This window comes from Thalassophryne amazonica, chromosome 20, assembly GCF_902500255.1.
Source record: "Thalassophryne amazonica chromosome 20, fThaAma1.1, whole genome shotgun sequence".
In the NCBI taxonomy this organism is placed as follows: Eukaryota; Metazoa; Chordata; class Actinopteri; order Batrachoidiformes; family Batrachoididae; genus Thalassophryne; species Thalassophryne amazonica.
In genome coordinates this window covers 14,087,087-14,111,973 of record NC_047122.1, presented here as the reverse complement: position 1 = coordinate 14,111,973, position 24,887 = coordinate 14,087,087, and the positions used below count along the sequence as shown (strand labels likewise).

The window sequence follows — 24,887 nt, the reverse complement described above, 5'->3', positions numbered from 1 at the left end:
GAAGTGAGGGACTGTCTCATGAAAAGACAAAGCTATCTGTAATCACAGAACATCCGGCTTGACTCGTCCCAACCTGTTTACTTGGATAAGACAGATAAGCGTCACCCCTGTTCAGTATGTGCATCCGATTTGCATCCATAAAGACCAAATAAGATTTAAACTTGTGTGTTTGGAAACAGAAAAGCTAAAGTTATTTGTCCTTAATATTCCAGAGGAATTCTTGGTATGTTGAGATCTCCGGCTGTGGTTCCCTCCCAGTAAAGGAGGCTGATCCTCATGAAGGAGGGACTTGGATCTGAACCTGCTTTATATCTGACCAGTGTGCAGAGAAAACCTCTGAGGCGTTCCAGCACTTCAAGCTTTCGAGATCATAAAGATCAGCTGAAAGCCGCCACTAACCAGCGCTCAGGTAAGGACGGCAAATATTTCTTTGGGACAGGTGATAAAAGAAGCAATAACTAACGTCTTTTGTTTGCTTCTGCACTGGCAAGTAAAAACATCAGTGCTGTTAACACTAATTATCTGAGTAAAAGTGTCGATTAATCAGCAGGATTAAGTCTAATCTGTTTCCTTTGAGAGGGACATGTTGGACAAGAATTGTCTCGTCAAAGACAAACGTGAAGAAATGTGTTCGTGCACAGCTGGCCAACACCCTGGTGATAAAAAAAAAGTGAAAGCAAACATTGCTGGCTGATTACCTTTGACCACATTTATTTAAAATGATATTTTACTGGGAAATGTCAAAGCCAAAACACAAATTTGGACACTACGTCTACGTAAACGTCATAATCAGAGCTGTTAACAAATGCAGCGAGGATTGTTTTCTCACAGACACACAATCTGAAACTGACACTTCTGAGCCTTGAATTAAAATAAGTAAAAGGTCATAAGTGGTTTGCATGAATGAGGAAATGGTATTTTGTAATGTATTACCAGAATGTTTTACAACTTAATATAATATTGGAGTGGAACCCCCATAAAGTAAAATGAAAGAGATACTCCTGAATGTAAATGTCAATACAAATGAAGCATGAAACAGTGCTGATAAATGGGTTAAGACAGAGAGAGTTACTCAGCGACAATAATGCTTAGCTTAGCTAATGTTGAGAAATGGTACGGTCTAGTCAAGGGGTGTCTGAAATTATATTATAAGATTTATGCACATTTCTAAGAAATTTTGAAAAAGGTACTAATAAATACTTTAAAGTAGCTGCATAGGTCATCTGAGCAAGTACTGGCATGTACTGTTGGAAGCCTCCATGTCTATAATTACAATTTCCACTGTTACAAAACAACCTGTCATTATGGAAACGTCATGCCTTATGCAGACGTTAGGCATTTTCTCAGTGTTGTAATTAGTTTTAATTGTTAAATAAATACAGCAGGTTAGCGCAGCTAACCAACTGTGGCAGATCGATGTTTAAGAGATTTGTTGGGTGGTCCACCCCACTGTTTTGTCATTGAAAGAAAGGTTTCTGTCATTTTACAAGTGAGTTTCTTCTCCTTATGATGATGGCTTTTTTTTTTTTTTTACTCTCTTCTCCGAAATGATCTGTTTATTTGGTTGATTAATTTGTTGATTTGTTTATTTAATTGATGTGGCTTGATTAATTGGCACTACCAGTTTTCCCCCTACAATTGGCACGACAGGGACGAGATTAATAGTCATCAGTACTACAAAATTATCTACAATGGTAAATGGGTCTACAAAATTATTGCATATTCAGATGTAAAAGTGTATGGCCTTTGGGTTTTTAAAGATTTAAGTCAATAAAATAATTTGCTTTGATACCACTATACAGAGGTGGGATGAAGTCACTGTCAGGTCATTCTCAAGTCATCAATCTGCAAGTCCCACATCAAGTCTCAAGTCAGCTTGCAACCAATATCATTATGACTTGAAACTTGACTTGGGACTTGCTGATTCATGACTTGAAAGTGACTTGATGGTGACTTTGTCCCACCTCTGCTGTTATAACTCTGTTTATTAGCATTTAAATAGGGGATGCATAATATGAAATTACCAATATGATCAAAATCCGTGTTGTAAAAAAAATTAATAAATAGTTCCCCTGAAGGTGAAAATTTCAAAAAAACAGATGACCTTGAACAACTTACGGTAGGGACCCACGTGGGGGTTTCTCCTTACTTGCATGAGGGATGCTGGGAAGCACACAGCAAAGGCCAATCAGAGTAAAGAGGCACAGCTATGTGATCTGGCTGCTCTCTTCAATAAAATAATTCAACATGATGAAAAACGCTCCAAAACTGCTTATTTCTTTCAGTACACTCTATTGTGCACAAAGTGTGCACGTGGACTTGATTTAGTCGTTTCATTTACAGAAGCAGTCAATAACAGGTAATGAACAAATGGAGAGAAATGAAAAATAATAATTTAATTCTCTCCAAAGATTTGGTTGGCTTGAAAGAAAACACGTTGTGACTCTTTTAGAAAATTCAAACAGGATGTTTTATGAAATAAGCAGCTTTAATATTGGCACGTTTTCATACAAATCACAAAACAAACTTTCAAATCTCTAGTTGTACCAATGTTTAAAGGAATGAATAAATATATATCCCCTTAGAAGCTCATTTAATAAAATGAATAATCCACTTTTGCAGCTTTGTGCTTGTACACTGTAAGAAATTTGATATGGTGTAATAAATATTAAGTCTCTTTAAAAACATTCAAATTTTGACATTGTCTGGAACTGCAAATGGAGAAGTGATTCTAACTGCTGCTGTCTTTACACACTTCAGTCCTGTACTGTGTATGTGTACATAAAATAAAAATAACAACAATTTATATATCAATTACATATATCAAATATTTAGTCTTCAGTTTTTTGTAAAGACCATTTCACAACTATAACAGTGAAACTCACTGATGGTGGATAAATTAAAACTACACATCATCAGTCTGCTGAGATAAAAAATAAAATCCCATTTTTAACTCCACAGAGCTCAAGAGGAATACGGAATTTTTTTCTCAATAAAAACTCAGAGTAAGTAAGCTCTGTGCATGGAAATAATTACATCAATAACAGAGCCTTGTTCACTTTCTCAGTTAGGCAATAAAACGAGTTCCTGTGAACTTTGTGACTGCTTTCGCTCCACACCCTTTTCTTAAAGAATCACTCCTGCAGGTTTCAATGACATCATCCCCAATAAAAAAAAAAAAAAAAAAAAAAAAAAAAAACGCACCACAACAGGAACACAGCTAAAAGCCACTGGTTTCATGAATAACTATTATATTACCAAGTTATTTGGTCACATGTTCTAACTTGAGCAAAGCTTTTTCAAGCTGGAAAACCAAAAGGCTTCATAAATAAATGACTCCCTCTTATAGTTAAATAACTTAATAATTTTACAGCTTCTGTTACACTTTAAACATGACTTAAAGCTAAAGAGCCACCCGCATTTCACTAAACTGACAAAATTGAGTTCCTCCTAAAGTCCACGCATTATAATGTTGGTTTATTTTTAATCTTGTAAAATTACAGCTCATTTTAATCAAGAGAACATATTCATGGAGGGGAATTTCATGAGAAATATTTCCTTTTTAACACCATCTGCAGGAGGACGTGTGTGTGCAGGCGTGGACTTTTGAAAAGAGTGGAAGTTACCTGATGCAGTGTGTCTTAATCACTCCAGAGGTGTTATCTGGCTACAAAAAGTGTTTTTTTTTTTCCTTTTTTTAGAAGTGTTTATTTCTCACTAGTTTTACTTCATATATGAGAAACATCTTCAATTTACACAAAAATAGTGCGGTTTTGGAGCATTTTCCACCAAGTTGGATTAGAAACCAGAGAGACCGTTACTTTGTGCAAATCTGGCGAAGCCCCCATGTGATCAGTGATGTTACAGTCAGACTCTATGGTTCTCTACCGTGGCTGCCATAAGTTGTTCAAGTCCATCTGTTCTTTTTAAATTTTTTCCCTTCAGGGGATCTGTTTTATAAATTTTTTCTAGACAATGTGAATATTGGTCATATTGGATTCTTAAAAAAGCTTAGTGGCTGAATAACTTTAAGGGAACTATAATAGCATAGAAAATACCAAATCAGGTGTTCTTTAGAAAATAATTTGGTAAGAGCTTCCCTCAGATCACAGTACACAGCAGAACATAGTACATCCCTGTGCAATGTAATTTAAATATCAAATGATTCGAAATGGTCCTGTACAGTTTTAAAACAAAAACATTAAGTGCCTTCTTACAAACTGCCGATGAAATTTCACATCTTTTCAACTTTTTAACCTTTGCTATTCCACTCTACCATCAAGCTGTCACTGGTAAAACAACAGACAAAAGTTGCTCTCTGCCTCGTTTCTCCAATCACATCAACAGACGCTTGTAACTCCTTCAGAGTTGTTGGGCTCTTGTAAGCTTCCCTCACTGCTTTGTTTCCTAACACTGTCTTTTGGAGGTGAGCTTGATGTAAACAAACTTGCCATACACAACCCCTCCAGTTTCCAACCTGCGGTCTGAGACAACTCTTGTGGGCTGCCAAAGATCACAGAGGGATCTTGAGAGTTTGACTGTTCTAAAGTTCTAAAGATTATCTCGTCAATAGTTTTATATCCTCATTGAGGACAACTTTGGATGCTGTAGCTCCTCTGAAAAAGACAGCCTTAAATCAGAAGTGCCTGACTCCGTGGTATAACTCACAAACTCGCAGCGTATTGGCCTCTCTTCATTGGCTTCCTGTTAATTCTAGAATAGAATTTAAAATTCTTCTTCTTACTTATAAGGTTTTGAATAATCAGGTCCCATCTTATCTTAGGGACCTCATAGTACCATATCACCCCAATAGAGCGCTTCGCTCTCAGACTGCAGGCTTACTTGTAGTTCCTAGGGTTTGTAAGAGTAGAATGGGAGGCAGAGCCTTCAGCTTTCAGGCTCCTCTCCTGTGGAACCAGCTCCCAATTCAGATCAGGGAGACAGACACCCTCTCTACTTTTAAGATTAGGCTTAAAACTTTCCTTTTTGCTAAAGCTTATAGTTAGGGCTGGATCAGGTGACCCTGAACCATCCCTTAGTTATGCTGCTATAGACGTAGACTGCTGGGGGGTTCCCATGATGCACTGTTTCTTTCTCTTTTTGCTCTGTATGCACCACTCTGCATTTAATCATTAGTGATCGATCTCTGCTCCCCTCCACAGCACGTCTTTTTCCTGGTTCTCTCCCTCAGCCCCAACCAGTCTCAGCAGAAGACTGCCCCTCCCTGAGCCTGGTTCTGCTGGAGGTTTCTTCCTGTTAAAAGGGAGTTTTTCCTTCCCACTGTAGCCAAGTGCTTGCTCACAGGGGGTCGTTTTGACCGTTGGGGTTTTACATAATTATTGTATGGCCTTGCCTTACAATATAAAGTGCCTTGGGGCAACTGTTTCTTGTGATTTGGCGCTATATAAAAAAATTGATTGAATTGAATTGAATCTACATAATTATTTTATGTTAATTTACTGTCTTAATGTATTTATAAATTGTATAGGTTCTTGTTATCATATACACACATTAATATTATCATTATTTTTTATTATTATTATCAGTATTATTGATATTTTATTATTACTTCTATTTTGTCATTTCATTTTAAATGAGCAACAACAGAAATAAGTGTTGTCACTTGTCATGCATGTATTTTTACCATATTTACAATTATATTATGTACTTATATTGATGCTATTAATAAACTTGCGTGTCTATGCACATTTTTAATATGTAGATAATCGGCATGTGAATGAGATATGTTCAAACAACTTCAAGCTGTGTAACAATTCATTTTGTGGTGAGCTGTGTGAAATAATGAAAGACAAGCAAGAGCTTTAGTCTTTTTGGCACTCTGCCACTAGGAGGCGCTCTTATTTTTCAGATAAAACAACACAGGGACGGCATCAAACACGATACACTTTTCACTTATGGTGACAACATGATGACACTTAGGTCACGAAACCAACTGAACTAAAACACAATAAATCAATAACACTAACAACACTGTTAAACTATCATGGACCACAATTACAACATTTAAAACCCCAAAACCCAGAACTTCCATAATGCATTGCAGCACATGAATTTACAGGTTTAGCAACTGGCCTGGTGATCAACAAATTAGTTAATTATTAATTATCATCATGACATTAAATTATTTTCATGATTACGCATTTCTTAACACAGTTATATGATCGGTTGATTTTACTGTTCATTCATATGTAGGAGCGCAGAGTGCATTTATTTTTTTAAAATTTCCCCTTCCTTTCTGTGACAACCAATCACAGCTCTTACAGGACCACATCATACCAAGCAACGGGGTCAACTCCGCCTTCTCACTGTTAGGAGTTTCTGTCAACTCCTTGCCCATAGTTGCCTCTCAGACACCTTTTGGTTCTCTCTTAGGCTGGGAGTCCTTGCCAGGATATTTTAGGCTAAGTTAGGAGCTCTTTGAGAGGACTTTGAGATGCACCAAGCATACGGGCCCTGTTCATTACACAAAGATGTGTTTGTCTTTCTGTTCACACAAATATGACAGTGTTTTCACTGGGGGGGTGCATCTTGCAATTTAGTTTCAAAGTGTTGCACTGTTTCTGGCCAAAGCAAATATGTGGTTATGCAGTGACATGATGATATGTTAAGCATTAATATTTTTAATCTGTGTACACTGTGTAGTCATGAAGTGCTCCCAGGCCTTCACATATGTCAATTAAAGATTTCTCCAGAATTATCTACTGTTCTTGTGTGTGTGTGTGTGTGTGTGTGTGTGTGTGTGTGTGTGTGTGTGTGTGTGTGTGTGTGTGTGTGTGTGTGTGTGTGTGTGTGTGTGTGTGTGTGTGTGTGTATGAAACTATTACAGTCTGATTAACTTCTTGCAAACAGGCGACACAGAAAAACTTTGAAGTGATCACATACACCAAAGAACCAAATACACGAGTTGTGCGTGGAAGACGTACAGGAGCGTCACACTTGTATTATTACTGAGACAAAACCTTTGCATACTTTTCTGTGCAGTATCTGACTTACTATTATTATTACAGATCATTTAAATGAACAAATGCCCGATTAACGCTACAAAATGTATTAACTGCTTTGAGACAATAAAAAATGCATATCCTTAAATTTTAAGGTGCTAAAATAAAAAAGTAGCTTTCAACTGTGAGCAATTCAACCCAAACTACTGTATGTATTTGAAAAGAAAAACTTTGCTAATCTTCACAGGAAGGTGTGACGAAGGCCCTGGGTTCACTCCACAAAAAGCCTGCGTACCCCACACCCCTACACTGGATTTGGAAGGACCACAAGGATTCCTAAAAGGTTTGATTACTGTGGCCAGACATGTGTCTCTTAAATATTATTTCATGGATGCAGACCGCATTCAGTTTTCCATCCACCCATTCATTTTCTAACCCACCTGTTACAGATAAGGGTCTGAGGTTCCAATTCCACTCAATTTACCACAAATCACAAGATAATAAAGTTGCTTGAAGGCACTGTTTAAACCTCACCCATTCCATGAGCAAGCACATTCTTGATAGCAGCAAGGAAACCTTCCTCTGGTGTTTAACTATTGTATTATAATTTGAGAAATGTTTGTTTGCAAGGTTGGGTAGGATTACTTTGGAAGAATACATGTGGATTACATGTATGTATGTACATACATTTGGATTACTTGTAATCTGATTACTTTTGGATGACATTTCAAAGTAATCCTACCCAAACTTGTTTGTTTGTCCCACTCCTCAGAGATACTTGGGCCAGTTTCCACCAAATGTACGGTGTGCGTGTTGGTTGACCCCACAAATACCCTTAAGGATTTTATTTTGAAGAAGAGCAATCTGACGTCTGTTAATCTGGATCTGGTTCACCTCCAAAATTCAGTGGAGTCTTCCATGGCCTAATATCTATCTGTGGTGAACATGTCCTCAAAATCCGCACAGTAGTTTTGATGTAATCCTGCTAACAGACAGACAGAAAAATAGATAAATAAACTCTCAGTGATTTTATTACATCCTTGGTGGATGTAAACAGCCCAAGGCCATTGGGAACAAAGGTTGGTTTACCTGTCTGTTCCCCTACTCCTCCCAAATCCTTTGGACCATTTTCACCAAACATGATACACTGATGAGAAGCAACAGCAGAATTGCTTTAAAGTTGCTACATGTTGCAACTTTAAAGCATCCATGATCAAGGAAGTGTACACTGTGACCATGTTAAGGGCCCCTTCACATATAACATGATTGAAGCTGACTAGCGCACGAAGGAAGAATTGCATGCCAATTGTGAACAATCTGAGCTGCCTCCAATGCCTCATACACCTGTTGCTACAACTATTTGCGCACACCAGCGGCTGAAAGACAGGGTGTGCACTGTGAGAGCCCATTTGATCCCTCTCGTGGCAGGTGTCGGCCAAATTCCAGTTGACACGCGGACATCTAACACCGCTCGCTTGGCACTTAGAAAATGTGTGGCCATTTGCGCTGTTAGCATGAAAACAGTCAGCAGACAATCAAATTGAGCTGGATGTGAAATTTGTCTAAGTGCCCCACGACTGTGAAGTTGCCAAGTACACATGGCATGTGTGTGGTTTATGCCTCCCGCAGGCGAAGTGCCTCTCATCTGACCGTCAGATCATAACATGTAGTGGGCGATCTGAATGTCACGTCACCCACGTGAGCTCTGTTTCACATGATGCGGGGTCTTTCATGCGGCGCACTATCCACAAGACACACGTGTCGGGCCAGACACGCATGCTGGGCTGTTCATACTTGTATTGTTCACTTGATAAGAGCGATTCAATAAAATGCAGTGTTTTTATGGTGTGTTGTTTGATTTCTTTTTTAAATGTGCCCATCTCCTTGGTGATTTCAGGGATTTTTCCACACCTTTTACAGGCCAGCGATGGTAGCTCAATGGTAAAGTTTCTGGCTGGCAATTTCAAATCCCGTGGGTGGCATGTATTTTTTAAAATGTTTTTTTACAGCAGCTGAGCGATGTGGCTACACATGTTCCAGCTGCTCGCATTCTCTTCCCACTGTGACAGTTTCGTGAACGCTCGTGCATGACACTGTCGCATGCACGTAACCATCGCAGTGGGATCATTCGTGCCTACCTGTCAGCTTGATGTTTTCGTATTTCGCTCATACGAGCTGTTCCACCGTGATTTGCCCTGATTTGTTCTTACTCGTATGTGTGAAGGGGCCCTAAGTGATGAATATGCTTTCTAAGAACAGATGTGATGAACATGGAATGTTTTTTACCTTGCTGATCTCCACAGGGAGGCTGTTTCAAAGACTTGGGGTTCACTCAAAAAAGAAGCCTGAATACCTTCAACCCTGATCCACGAGGAAAAACCACAAGCTGCATCCAGACTCAAAAGGAATTAAAAGGTTTGATATACGTTGTTTTAAATGTTTTTTTTTTTTTTACAGACACCAGACATCCATCCATCCATCCATTTTCTTCCGCTTTATCCGGAGTCGGGTCGTGGGGGCAGCAGCTCAAGCAAAGCCGCCCAGAACTCCCGATGCGCACACACCTCCCCCAGCTCCTCCGGGGGAACCCCAAGGCGTTCCCAAGCCAGCAGAGAGACGTAGTCCCTCCAGTGTGTCCTGGGTCTTCCCTGGGGCCTCCTCCCAATGGGACGTGCCCGGAACACCTCTCCAGCGAGGCGTCCAGGTCCAGGGGGCATCCGGAAAAGATGCCCGAGCCACCTCAACTGGCTCCTTTCGACGTGGAGGAGCAGCGGCTCGACTCTGAGCTCCTCCAGAGTGAGCGAGCTCCTCACCCTATCTCTAAGGGAGTGCCCAGCCACCCTGCGGAGGAAACTCATCTCGGCCGCTTGTACTCGCAATCTCGTTCTTTCGGTCATGAGCCAAATTTCATGACCATAGGTGAGGATCGGAACGTACGAGGTCTGTCCATAAAGTATCGTACCTTTTTTATTTTTTTCAAAAACTATATGGATTTCATTCATATGTTTTTACGTCAGACATGCTTGAACCCTCGTGCGCATGCGTGAGTTTTTCCACGCCTGTCGGTGACGTCATTTGCCTGTGAGCACGCCTTGTGGAAGGAGTGGTCCCGCCCCCTCGTCGGATTTTCATTGTCTGGAAATGGCGGAATGAAAAGGACTTTTTTTTCCATCAGAATTTTTTCAGAAGCTGTTAGAGACTGGCACCTAGAAACCATTCGAAAAATTTATCTGGCTTTCAGTGAAAATTTCAGTGAAAAAAATTAAAAGGTACGATACTTTATGGACAGACCTCGTAGATCGATTGTTAAATTGAGAGCTTTGCCCCCCTACTCAGCTCTCTATTCACCACGACAGTCCGATACAGCAACCGCATCACTGCAGATGCTGCACCGATCTGTCTATTGATCTCACGCTCCATCTGTCCCTCACTCGTGAACAAGACCCCGAGATACTTAAACTCCTCCACTTGAGGCAAGGACACTCCACCAATCTGAAGAGGGCAAAGCACCTTTTTACGGTCGAGAACCATGGCCTCGGATTTGGAGGTGCTGATTTTCATCCCGGACGCTTCACGCTTGGCTGCAAACCGCCCCAGTGCACGCTGAAGGTCCTGATTTGACGAAGCCAACAGAACCACATCGTCCGCAAACAGCAGAGACGAGATTCTGTGGTTCCAAAACCAGACCCCCTCTACACCCTGGCTGTGCCTAGAAATTCTGTCCATAAAGATAATGAACACAACTGGTGACAAAGTACAGCCCTGGCAGAGGCCAACGTGCACTGGAAACAGGTTTGACTTGCTATCGACAATGCAAACCAAGCTCCTGCTGCGGTCGTACAGGGATCGGATAGCCCTTAGCAAAGGACCCTGGACCCCGTACTCCCGGAGCACCCCCCACAGGGTGCCCTGAGGGACACAGTCGAGCGCCTTCTCCAGATCCACAAAGCACATGTGGACTGGTTGGGCGAACTCCCATGAACCCTCGAGCACCCGATGGAGTGTGTAGAGCTGGTCCAGTGTGCCGCGACCAGGACAAAAACCACACTGCTCCTCCTGAATCCGAGGTTCAACTATCGGTCGAATTCTCCTCTCCAGTACTCTGGAATAGACCTTACCGGGGAGGCTGAGGAGTGTGATCCCCCTGTAGTTGGAACACACCCTCTGGTCCCCCTTCTTAAACAGAGGGACCACCACCCTGGTCTGCCAATCCAGAGGCACTGTCCCCGACCGCCACACGATGTTGCAGAGGCGTGTCAGCCAAGACAGTCCCACAACATCCAGAGACTTAAGGTACTCAGAATGGATCTCATCCACCCCAGGAGCCTTGCCACCGAGGAGCTTTCTAACCACCTCGGTGACTTCGGCCTGGGCAATGGATGAATCTGCCTCTGAGTCCCCAGTCTCTGCTTCCTCTTCGGAAGACGTGACGATGGGACTGAGGAGATCCTCGAAGCATTCCTTCCACCACCTGACAACATCCCCAGTCAGGGTCAACAGCTCCCCACCCGCACCGTAGACAGTGCTGGTGGAGAGCTGCTTCCGCCTCCTGAGGCGTCGGACGGTTTGCCAGAATTTCTTCGAGGCCGATCAATAGTCCTCCTCCATGGCCTCCCCGAACTCCTCCCAGACCCGAGTTTTTGCCTCTGCGACCGCACAGGCTGTGGCACACTTGGCCTGCCAGTACCTGTCAGCTGCCTACGGGGTCCTACCTACCAACAAAGACAAGTAGGACTCCTTATTCAGCTTGACGGCATCCCTTACTTCCGGCGCCCACCACCAGGTTCGGAGATTGCTGCCGCGACAGGCACCAGAGACCTTGTGACCACAGCTACGAGCGGCCGCATCGACAATGGAGGTGGAGAATGTGGTCCACTCGGACTCCATGTCTCCAACCTCCCCCAGGATCTGGGAGAAGCTCTCCTGGAGGTGGGAGTTGAAGACCTCGCTGACAGAGGGTTCTGCCAGTCGTTCCCAGCAGACCCTCATGATACGTTTGGGCCTGCCAGGTCTGACCGGCTTCCTCCCCTCCCAGTGGATCCAACTCACCACCAGGTGGTGATCGGTCGACAGCTCAGCCCCTCTCTTCACCAGACAGGTGAAATTAATTAAGTTTTCAGTGCATTTCTCAACAAATGGTTCCCAACCTGGGGATCTGGGCCACAAACTGAATATATAAATAGGAAACAGTAAAATAAGTAATTTTATGATTGTCACCTCTTATTGATGATGCTGGTCACACTTCATCCATGTTAGTAGAGGACCCACCCATTGAGTCCGTGACCAGTTTTCCGAGAGTAAGTTTTGAATGCAGATTCTGAGATTGGCAACCCCAAACATAACATTTTAGCCAGGGTCATTTTTTTTCTAAGTGCGGGCTAACTCCACCAGGGGGCGATAAACAAAATGGAGGCCAAAATCACTTATTATATGGCTTATTTTCACTTGTATTTGTGAGACCTAGAACTTCAAATTTGGTGTCTAAATCTATGTTTTTGGGGTCAAGGAATTCAAATATGTTCATACCAATGACATATTTGTTACCTAGAGGGACCTGTAGAATGTGATGGACAGTAATACCATTTTTGACTTTTCATGGTAATGTAGCGGGATGAAAGTCCCGGGTCCGAATTGAAAAGACGTTCCCGCTAGCTTGGCTAACGGGGAGTTCCCCTTTGGCTGACCTGGTAGAGGAATGGTCTTTTGGTGTGAGCCGCGTGGGTTCGATCCCCCACCGTCGTCCCGGCCACGAAGGTCCTGCTGCTCCAATCTGGCGTCACGAACAGGACGTGGATCACAGAGTAGGATCACACGAAGGTCCTGCTGCTTCAGTAATATATATCTTGAATACGTAACAGTATTTCCAGTCCCTTTAAATGACAAGAAAAGTCACATTTCACAATGAAAATAATGAATTGAAACTTAACTTTACAGGAATAGCAATATCAGGCATATATCAAGTTATGTGAGGTCGACAAAACAGAAGCCACAGTTTTACAATATCAAGTTCCATATTGGGTTAAATTTGTTTAAGTTCTTACATTTATACTAGCAGTTAGGCAGTCTCTTTAAATCAGCCACAATATGAACATAACATCATAATTGGAATTCAGTCAATCATCCTCTGTATCACTGTATTCATCGTCCCCATCACTTTCATCAGATGTTGGCACGCCATCTTCAAATACATCCTGAAGGGACCTTAGCTCTGAAATGGAAAAATCCGAAAAATAAATCAACATTGAGAATCCCTCCTGACAGACACCCACAACCCACAACCTGAAAGTGCAGAGAGTTAATTATAAGTCCCATCTCTTTCAACAATGTCAACAAGAACATCTCCGCTCATCAATGGCTGGACACTTGACAATGGCTAATGTGTCCCCCAGAGGTACAGTATGCCATGTCTACCTAAGGTCCCTTCAGAATGTAGTATTTTGTTGAGATGTGTTTATAAAGAAATTGAGATGTTGATGATTGACTTACTGTAGTTACGATATACTCAACATGCACTCACTATGTAAGAATGTCAACCTCACATAACTTGATATATGCCTGATACTGCCATTCCTGTAAAGTTAAGTTTCAATTCACTATTTTCATTGAGAAATGTGACTTTTCTTGTCCTTTAAATGGACTGGAAATACTGTTACGTATTCAAGATATATATTACAATAAATGAAAAGTAAAAAAATTGTATTACTGTCCAACACATTCTACAGCTCCCTCTAGGTAACAAATATATCATTTTTTATGGTCATATTTGAATTCCTTGACCCCAAAACATAGCTTTAGACACCAATATTAAAGTTCTCACACAAATACAAGTGAAACAATATGCCATAATATTGATTTTGGCCTCCATTTTGTTTATCGCCCAATGGTGGAGTTAGCCTACACTTGGCTAAAATGCCATTTTTTGGAGGGCCAGTCTCCAACAATCTGCATTCAAAACTTACTCTTGGAAAATTGGTCATGGACTCAATGGGTGGGTCCTCTTCGTATATGTCACTCTTTATTTAAAAACCTAAATGAATGTTTTCATGTACTTGACAGTGCACAGCAGAGTTTACTGTAAAGGTGTTGGAGCCACTGAGCCTTGATTATGTGAAATATGCAGGAAATATTTATTTTCATTAGCGAATGCTTATACTACTAAAGATCAGAACTAATTTGTGCTGTGACTGTTACTGCACTGATGTGGAACTGGACATTATGTTAAATTTATCATGTGGGACATGATAATGTTGATTTACTTCCCCTCATTGTTTTTGTCTGCCCTTTATTTTATCTAAGACCTTGACTATATTAGAACTATGCCATTATTTGCAAGCCACGGTTTACAGTTAAAGTTATCATAAGATTAAAACATATAAATAAGTTAGAAAGAAATTGAAATGCACAGGAAGACTACACAAAAGTGTTATCTGGGGATGCAAAACAAATGCAAAGGAATGCCAATACAAGAGAAAAATAGCTCCTGTGGGTGTTTCTTTCAGATAAATGAATTGCTGCAGTGTGGATGTGTTACTTAATTTTAATGCACAGCAAATCCAAACCTGTATCATTTAAATAACTTTTTGTATCAATACAACTCCTCAGGACAAGATGGCCTCCATCAATCAAAATCAAGATGGCGAGGTGAAGCAAAATGGCACCACTGACGTCAAGGGACCTTTGGCTGGAATATATATGGAGAAGACCAAGGAGACGATAACCATATATCAAGCCATGAAAAAACGTCTCCTGAAACCAGGGACAGCCTTAGCTCTTCTTGAAGCTCAAGCAGCCACAATTGGCATTGTAGACCCAGTAAAAAACAAAATCCTTCCAGTTGCAGATGCTGTTAAAGAAGGAATAGTTGGGCCAGAGTTAAAAGAGAAACTTCTCATAGCTGAGAAAGCTGTTCATGGTTATACTGACCCCTACACCAAACAAACTATATCTCTGTTCCAAGCTATGCAGAAAGATTTAGTCCCAAGAGATCATGGATTGAGGCTGCTCGAAGCACAGCTTTTCACAAACAGTCTGTTTGATCCTGCTGAGCAGAAAAAAATTTCAGTTCAGGAAGCCATCGAGAAAGGTCACTATGAAAAAGGTTTGCTCAATGATGAAATGGCTGAACTCCAAGTGTTCTACGACCCAAACTCACAAGAAAATCTGAACTATCAATGCCTCCTTGAGAAGTGCATCGTGGATCCTGTCACAGGCCTGTCACTTCTTCCTGTGTTCATCACCTTCAAAGGCCTTCGAAGAACCGTTTCTTGCACTGAACTTCTCGAATCAAAGATCATTGATAAAGAAACATTTGATGATTTACAGAAAGGCAAGACAACAACTCAGGATGTGTTGTTAAATGAATCAGTGAAGGAATATCTGGAGGGCAAAGGCAGCATCGCCGGCATTGTGGTCGTCTCATCCAATCAGAGAATGAGCATTTACGAAGCCATGAAGAAACACATACTGATGCCTGGGACAGCGCTAGTCCTACTCGAGGCACAAGCTGCAACTGGATTCCTGATTGATCCTCTTGAAAATAAGAAGTTCACAGTGGACGAGGCCATCAAAAACAAACTCATCGGTCCCGAATTCCATGCAAAGTTGCTTTCTGCTGAGCGTGCAGTGACTGGATACAAAGACCCATATTCAGGTGAAACCATATCCCTGTTTCAAGCACTCTCAAAAGATCTCATTGTAAAAGAACATGGAATCAGACTACTTGAGGCACAAATTGCTACGGGTGGAATAATTGACCCTATTACCAGCCACCGACTTCCCACACAAGTGGCCTTCAAGCGAGGTTATTTCAATGAAGATATGAATGCCCTACTTGAAAATTCAGGAGATGATACAAAAGGTTTTTTTGATCCAAACACTGAAGAAAATCTAACTTACCTTCAACTGATGGAAAAATGTGTTTTCGATCCTGCAACAGGACTGTGCCTCCTTCCTCTCCAAGATAAATCAGACAGGGTGAATTTTAGTTTAATTGACTATCAAACAAAAGTGGCTTTCAAAGAAGAGAAGGTGAATGTGACGTCTGGGAAATATATGGGGATGACAGTTTCTCTGTGGGAACTCCTGATGTCAGAATACTTTACTGAAGAGGAGAGGCAAGACATTGTTCAGAAGTACAGACAAGGGAAGCTCAATATCAAAGCGATCATCACAATAGTTCTGGAAACCATAGAGAAGTCTGTGAAAACGACTAAGGTCATCTTTGATGGCATCAGAGAAAGTGTCACAGCCAAGCAGCTTTTAGAAGCAGAAATCATAACTGAGAAAGTTGTGGAGGATCTGAACAAAGGAAAAATGTCTGTGAAAGAAGTTATAGCAGATGAAAATGTGAATGTATACCTACAGGGAAAGGACAGCATTGCTGGTATACTGCTTCCTGATTCTCAAGTCATGACCATCTACCAGGCCAGACAGAAAGGAAAACTGATGCCAGGAACGGCTCTGATTCTACTGGAGGCACAGGCAGCAACAGGCTACATAATTGACCCAATTGGAAACAGAAAGTTTTCAGTGGATGAAGCTGTGAGAGCAAAAATTATTGGCCCTGATGTTTGTCAAAAGTTGCGCTCAGCTGAGAAAGCTGTCACTGGATACAAAAATCCATATGATGGCAAAATTATTTCATTGTTCCAAGCAATGCAAAAAGATCTCATTGTAAAAGACCATGGAATTCGCCTACTGGAGGCGCAAATTGCCACTGGTGGAATCATTGACCCTGTGAACAGCCATCGAATTCCTGTACATGTAGCGTACAGGAGGGGATATTTTAATGAGGAAATGAACCAGATCCTGAGTGATCCAAGTGATGACACCAAAGGCTTCTTTGACCCCAACACCCTTGAGAACTTGACATACTTGCAGCTTATAGCCAGATGCGTCACAGATCCCAGTACAGGTCTGTGCCTCTTGCCACTCAAAAGCAAAAGTACCAAAATTACTATAGATGATCACATTCAGGAAGCATTCAAAAGGACCACAGTTACTGTTAGGTATGGCAGATTTCGAGGTAAGCACACAACGCTTTGGGATCTTATCAACTCGGAGTACCTGAACGAGAAAAAACGACATGAGTTATTCAAGCTCTACAAGTCAAAGAAAATCACAACTGAGAAATTAACTATGACCATTTTGGAGATCATTGAGTGTAAGGAAATAAAACAACAAGCAGGAATGCACTTAGAGGGTCTCAGAGGAAAAGTCTCTGTTGCAGATCTTGTGGCATTACAAATTGTAGATGAAGAAACATTCAAAAACTTGGTTGCTGGAAAAATAACGAACACTGATGTGATGCAAATGGATAATGTAAGAGACTATCTGCAAGGAAAAAGCTGTGTGGCTGGGGTGATCCTGCAACCCTCCAATCAGAAACTAAGCATCTTTGATGCACAAAAGATTGGTGTTTTAACATCTGGTACAGCTCTAAGTCTCCTGGAGGCACAGGCTGCCACTGGCTTCATTGTTGATCCTTTGAAAAACAAAAAACTCACAGTGGAACAGGCTGTCAAGGAAAAACTAATCGAGCCACATATGTACGAAAAGCTTTTGTCTGCAGAGAGGGCTGTCACTGGCTACAGAGATCCATACACTGGTCAAAAGATCTCACTTTTCCAAGCCTTGGTAAAGGACCTAATTGTCAAGCAACATGCCATCCGGTTACTTGAGGCACAAATCACTACAGGTGGTATCATTGACCCCATTAAATGTATTCACTTACCTCTAGAGGCTGCATACAAACAAGGATATTTTGATGCAGAACTTAACCAAATGCTGTCTGACTCATCTGATGATACAAAGGGATTTTTTGACCCAAATACAAAGGAAAATCTGACATACAGGGATATGTTGAGCAGATGTGTAAAAGACAAAGAAACAGGTTTGTTTCTTCTGCCCCTAAAGGACAAGGCAAAAGCAGTAACTATGGAGAAAATGTACACCGATGCAGAAATACAGCAAGAGTTTCAAAAGACAACTGTGAACATTTCAGTGGGCCGGTATTTAGGAAAATCAGTTTCACTATGGGACTTGATTCACTCTGGTTACTTCACTGAAGATCAACGAATTGGCCTACTTGAAAACTACAGAACAAGAAAGCTAAGCACACAGCTCTTAATCACACTTGTGATTTCTATCGTAGAAAATCTGGAAAAGACAGAAACTCCGAAAATGACTGCAGGTCTGAGAAAACCTGTTTCTGCAGAACAGCTACTGGATTCTGATATCATTGATGAAGACACATTCAATCAGGTGAAAGGAGGGAAACTCACTTTTGAAGAAGTCACCCTTCGTGCTTCTGTGAAGAAATACCTCAAAGGAACTGGAAGCATTGCTGGAATCAAGGTTTACCCATCCCAAAAAGTAATGAGAATATATGAAGCAAGTACACAAGGTGTGTTGATGCCTGGAAATGCATTGGCACTGCTGAAAGCACAGGCTGCAACAGGATGGGTCATTGATCCCCTCAAAAACAAGATGTATTCCGTTGATGAAGCAGCAAGAGAGCGCGTTATTGGACCAGATGTACATCAGCAACTTCTCTTAGCTGAACGAGCAGTCACCGGCTATAAAGATCCATACACAGATGTAACAATATCTCTGTTTGAAGCTATAAAGGGAGAGCTGATCCCAAGATGTGATGGTATTCATCTTCTTGAAGCACAGATGGCAACTGGAGGTATCATTGACCCAAATCAAAGCCACAGACTTCCTGACCATGTTGCAATGAAAATGGGATGCCTTGATGAAGAAATGTCCAAAATACTGTTGACTCCAAGTGATGAAGCAAAGGGATACTTTGACCCAAATACCAAAGAATATCTCTCTTACCTTCAACTGATCAAGCGTTGCGAGAAAGATTCTGAATTTGGGCTGCTGCTTCTACCCCTGCATGAAGAGGAATCGCATATATTTCACACAGATGAGCAGACGGAGCTTGCGTTCAAAAGGAAAAATGTTTCCATAAATGTAGGACACTTCAAAAACAAAGAAGTGTCATTGTGGGATGTTTTACTCTCAGAATACATTACAGAAGAAAAAAGGGAGCAGCTCATACAGCAATACAAGACTGGAACCATGAAAATAGAAGAAATCATTGAAATACTTACTGTCATCATCACAGAGGTAACATCAAAAGAAAAGAAATTCAAAGGATTAAGGAAGCAAGTCTCAGCCAGTGAGCTATACGAGTCAAAGATCATCTCAAAAGAGCTTTTCACACAAATTGTTCAAGGAGAAGTATCTGAAGAGAATGTGAGCAAGATGGAATCAATTCAAAAGTACCTTGGGGCCACAAACTGCATAGCAGGTGTGAGAATTGAATCCACAAAGAAAATCATGAGCATCTATGAAGCCAAAAGCAAGAGGCTCCTGACTCCTGGCACATCCTTGGTTCTGCTGGAAGCACAAGCTGCCACTGGATTTGTAATTGACCCAATAAATAACAAGAAACTGTCCGTTGAAGAAGCTGTGGCTCAGGGAGTGGTTGGTCCTGAATGGAAAAACAAGCTGCTTTCAGCAGAACGGGCAGTTACAGGATACAAGGATCCCTACACTGGAAACACAATTTCATTGTTTCAGGCCTTGACGAAAGATCTCATTGTGAAAGATCACGGAATTCGTCTTCTTGAAGCCCAGATTGCCACAGGGGGCATCATTGATCCCGTACACAGCCACAGAGTGCCTGTACAGGTGGCATACCAAAGAGGATACTTTGATGAGGAAATGAACCAGATTCTGTCTGACCCTGATGATGACACCAAAGGCTTTTTTGACCCCAACACGCAAGAGAACCTCACTTATCTACAACTTATTGAGAGATGTGTCACTGATCCCATCACAGAACTTACCCTATTGCCCATTGTAAAGAAAGGCGAGGTCTATTTCTTTGTTGATGAGGCAACAAAACTCATTCTCAAATCTACAACTACAAACAAAGCTGGGGGAAAATATCACGGAGAAACAGTGTCTCTGTGGGAATTGCTTTACTCCAAATACATTACCGAGGAGAAGAGGCGAGAGCTTGTACAACAATACAAATCTGGAGCCATCACGATTGAACACTTCTTGGAGATCATCCTGAAAATCATTCAAAATCAGACACCAACAACAACCTCATCGTCAATTGTCACATGCCAACCACCTGAAACAAAGATGGACAGCAGTACAACAAAAATTACCATCACAACAACTACAATCACAGAGACAAATGAAATTGATAACTTTCATGGAATCAGAAAGGATGTTACTGCAACAGAGCTGCTTGAATCAAAAATCATTGATGAAGATCTCTACAAGGAACTCAGTGAAGGAAAAGTCACAGTGATGGAAGTGAGTGAGATGGACTCTGTACGGAGGTATCTAGAGGGGACCAACAGCATTGCAGGAGTGTATCTGCAGTCAACGAAAGAAACGCTGAGCATCTACCAAGCCAAAGCCAAGGGTCTTCTGACTCCTGGGACCTCTCTTGTGCTGCTGGAGGCACAAGCTGCCACTGGATTTGTCAATGACCCAATAAATAACAAGAAACTGTCTGTAGAAGAAGCTGTGGCTCAAGGATTGGTTGGCCATGAATGGAAAAACAAGCTGCTTTCAGCAGAACGGGCAGTTACAGGATACAAGGATCCCTACACTGGAAACACAATTTCATTGTTTCAGGCCTTGAAGAAAGATCTCATTGTGAAAGATCATGGAATTCGTCTTCTTGAAGCCCAGATTGCCACAGGGGGCATCATTGATCCCGTACACAGCCACAGAGTGCCTGTACAGGTGGCATACCAAAGAGGATACTTTGATGAGGAAATGAACCAGATTCTGTCTGACCCTGATGATGACACCAAAGGCTTTTTTGACCCCAACACACAAGAGAACCTCACTTATCTCCAGCTGGTTGAGAGGTGTATCACAGACCCAGTTACAGGCCTGAGTTTACTGGTCATTGTAAAGAAAGGCGAGGTCTATTTCTTTGTTGATGAGGCAACAAAACTCATTCTCAAATCTACAACTACAACCAAAGCTGGGGGAAAATATCACAGAGAAACAGTGTCTCTGTGGGAATTGCTTTACTCCAAATACATCACTGAGGAGAAGAGGCGAGAGCTTGTACAACAATACAAGTCTGGAGCCATCACGATTGAACACTTCTTGGAGATCATCCTGAAAATCATTCAAAATCAGATAACAACAACCTCATCGTCAATCGTCACATGCCAACCACCTGAAACAAAGATGGACAGCAGTACAACAAAAATTACCATCACAACAACTACAATCACAGAGACAAATGAAATTGATAACTTTCATGGAATCAGAAAGGATGTTACTGCAACAGAGCTGCTTGAATCAAAAATCATTGATGAAGATCTCTACAAGGAACTCAGTGAAGGAAAAGTCACAGTGATGGAAGTGAGTGAGATGGACTCTGTACGGAGGTATCTAGAGGGGACCAACAGCATTGCAGGAGTGTATCTGCAGTCAACGAAAGAAACGCTGAGCATCTACCAAGCCAAAGCCAAGGGTCTTCTGACTCCTGGGACCTCTCTTGTGCTGCTGGAGGCACAAGCTGCCACTGGATTTGTCATTGACCCAATAAATAACAAAAAACTGTCTGTAGAAGAAGCTGTGGCTCAAGGACTGGTTGGCCATGAATGGAAAAACAAGCTGCTTTCAGCAGAACGGGCAGTTACAGGATACAAGGATCCCTACACTGGAAACACAATTTCATTGTTTCAGGCCTTGAAGAAAGATCTCATTGTGAAAGATCATGGAATTCGTCTTCTTGAAGCCCAGATTGCCACAGGGGGCATCATTGATCCTGTACACAGCCACAGAGTGCCTGTACAGGTGGCATACCAAAGAGGATACTTTGATGAGGAAATGAACCAGATTCTGTCTGACCCTGATGATGATACCAAAGGCTTTTTTGACCCCAACACACAAGAGAACCTCACTTATCTCCAGCTAGTTGAGAGGTGTATCACAGATCCAGTTACAGGCCTGAGTTTACTGGTCATTGTAAAGAAAGGCGAGGTCTATTTCTTTGTTGATGAGGCAACAAAACTCATTCTCAAATCTACAACTACAAACAAAGCTGGGGGAAAATATCACGGAGAAACAGTGTCTCTGTGGGAATTGCTTTACTCTAAATACATTACTGAGGAGAAGAGGCGAGAGCTTGTACAACAATACAAGTCTGGAGCCATCACGATTGAACACTTCTTGGAGATCATCCTGAAAATCATTCAAAATCAGATAACAACAACCTCATCGTCAATTGTCACATGCCAACCACCTGAAACAAAGATGGACAGCAGTACAACAAAAATTACCATCACAACAACTACAATCACAGAGACAAATGAAATTGATAACTTTCATGGAATCAGAAAGGATGTTACTGCAACAGAGCTGCTTGAATCAAAAATCATTGATGAAGATCTCTACAAGGAACTCAGTGAAGGAAAAGTCACAGTGATGGAAGTGAGTGAGATGGACTCTGTACGGAGGTATCTAGAGGGGACCAACAGCATTGCAGGAGTGTATCTGCAGTCAACGAAAGAAACGCTGAGCATCTACCAAGCCAAAGCCAAGGGTCTTCTGACTCCTGGGACCTCTCTTGTGCTGCTGGAGGCACAAGCTGCCACTGGATTTGTCATTGACCCAATAAATAACAAGAAACTGTCTGTAGAAGAAGCTGTGGCTCAAGGACTGGTTGGCCATGAATGGAAAAACAAGCTGCTTTCAGCAGAACGGGCAGTTACAGGATACAAGGATCCCTACACTGGAAACATAATTTCATTGTTTCAGGCCTTGAAGAAAGACCTCATTGTGAAAGATCATGGAATTCGTCTTCTTGAAGCCCAGATTGCCACAGGGGGCATCATTGATCCCGTACACAGCCACAGAGTGCCTGTACAGGTGGCATACCAAAGAGGATACTTTGATGAGGAAATGAACCAGATTCTGTCTGACCCTGATGATGACACCAAAGGCTTTTTTGACCCCAACACACAAGAGAACCTCACTTATCTCCAGCTGGTTGAGAGGTGTATCACAGACCCAGTTACAGGACTGAGTTTACTCCCTTTGCATAAGTAGTTCCTAATTCCTGATGATTTCTGTTCAGTTCCACTGCAGTTTACACAACAACGTAGCCAGTCATTTTTCTTTCTAAGCCTAAAACACATTTTGTTTCAGGGTATGTTCTTTTGAAAGTGAATTGTGCTCATATACATCCATTTTCTATACCCACTTACTCCATTTAATGGTCATCAAGGGGCTGGAACCTATTACAGTACTCATAGGGAGTGAGGCAAGATACACCTTGGACAGGATGCCAATCTGTCACAGGGCGTTGTGCTTATATAGAAAGCATATTATACATATATATATATATATATATATATATATATATATATATATATATATATATATATATATATATATATATATATATATATATATATCACTCAAAGGAACTGTAGAAATAGATGTTTTCATTCCATGCTTTTAGTACCCACATACTTAAATGGTAAAACACAGGTGTAATAATTAACATGCATGATGGTTTTATCTATGTAATAAAAGCTAAGTGGACTCTGTGTATGTGTATGCCTGCGTGCCTGTGTATGGTTTCGATCACGGAAAACCTGGGAAGAGCTGACATTTTACGTTTGGTATGCTTATGTATTTTGGGTCAAGGATGGACGCCGCCAAAAGGTAACACTGATAGGACTAATATTTTTGGAGGATCTACAGATGACAAATTGAACAGTGGATGTGGATCATTACATCCTAGACTCTCCATTCCGGAAGGGGGTATAAATCATCTATATATTAAAAACGAAGTGGCCTCTGTGTACGTGTGCGTGCGTGCATGTGTGGACCTTCGAACATGGAGAAACTGGGAAGAGCTGACATTTGCCATGTGGTATGCTTATGTATTTTGGGACAAGGAAGAATGCAGGCAAAATGGAACATTGATAGGACTAATATTTTTGGAGAAATTACAGATATTACGTAACAACAGTGAACAGTGGATGTTGATAATTACATTCTGGACTCACACATCTTTCCAAATCATTACAGAAACTTTTCATGATTTATTATCACCCTTGAAAAATGTACCCACATTATAAACACTATCAATCAATCAACAACTTTATTAATCCCACAAGGGGCAATTTTATTTGAGTAGTCCATAAAAAAAAAAATAACATAACAATATATAACAACAATAAAACTAATAAAAACAAATAAAATCAGACTTAAGGAGTTAAAATGAATAGCAAGAATAAATAAATAAAAACACACGGCAGACCTACGGAGCATTTAAAAGTCGAATCGCCGAAAAACATGACCTGACAAGGACAAGATGCTTTCAGCCTTCCGGAGGATCTTTTGATTACAGAAAAAGTGTAAGTCTCTTTGTTTCACTCCGATAATCTTTGAACAGATTTTAACAATGTTGTTCAGGCTGTTTCTGTTTTTCACTGAGAGGCTGTGAAACCAGCAGATAAACGAAAAACACAAAAGATTCTCAATAAAAAAAACTGATAAAAACAGCAAAGGATGGCAGGCCTGACAGAAAAGGAATTCAATTTATGGAGAAGATAAAGTCTCTGCTGTCCTCGCTTCACAATGGCGTCTGTGTTCACATCAAACTTCAGCTTCTCATCAAAAATAGTCCCCAAATACTTATATGATGTGACAAGTTCCACTTTTTCATTGTGTATGATACTCTCCTTGGCCACATCCCTGTTACGTCTGAAGTCAATGATCATTTCTTTAGTTTTGGACACATTTAAATCCACAAATGAAATCTGATAAAGCAGCTCCATGGTCTGATTCTGAACTGTGAAGAGACAACAGTGCAGTGTCATCAGAAAATTGAACCAAATAGCTGTCGTCTTGAGA

The 24,887-nt window shown here is 41.3% G+C and overlaps 1 protein-coding gene across 1 annotated transcript; it reads left to right on the top strand.

The window, feature by feature from the left end:
- Positions 1–249: 249 nt before the first annotated feature.
- eppk1 (epiplakin 1) lies at positions 250–23,365 on the top strand. Its single transcript, XM_034161226.1, has 4 exons — positions 250–409; positions 7,210–7,305; positions 9,266–9,377; positions 14,565–23,365. The coding sequence occupies exon 4, from the start codon at positions 14,571–14,573 to the stop codon at positions 23,067–23,069; it is 8,499 nt and encodes a 2,832-aa protein (XP_034017117.1). The 5' UTR covers positions 250–409; positions 7,210–7,305; positions 9,266–9,377; positions 14,565–14,570; the 3' UTR covers positions 23,070–23,365.
- Positions 23,366–24,887: the final 1,522 nt, after the last annotated feature.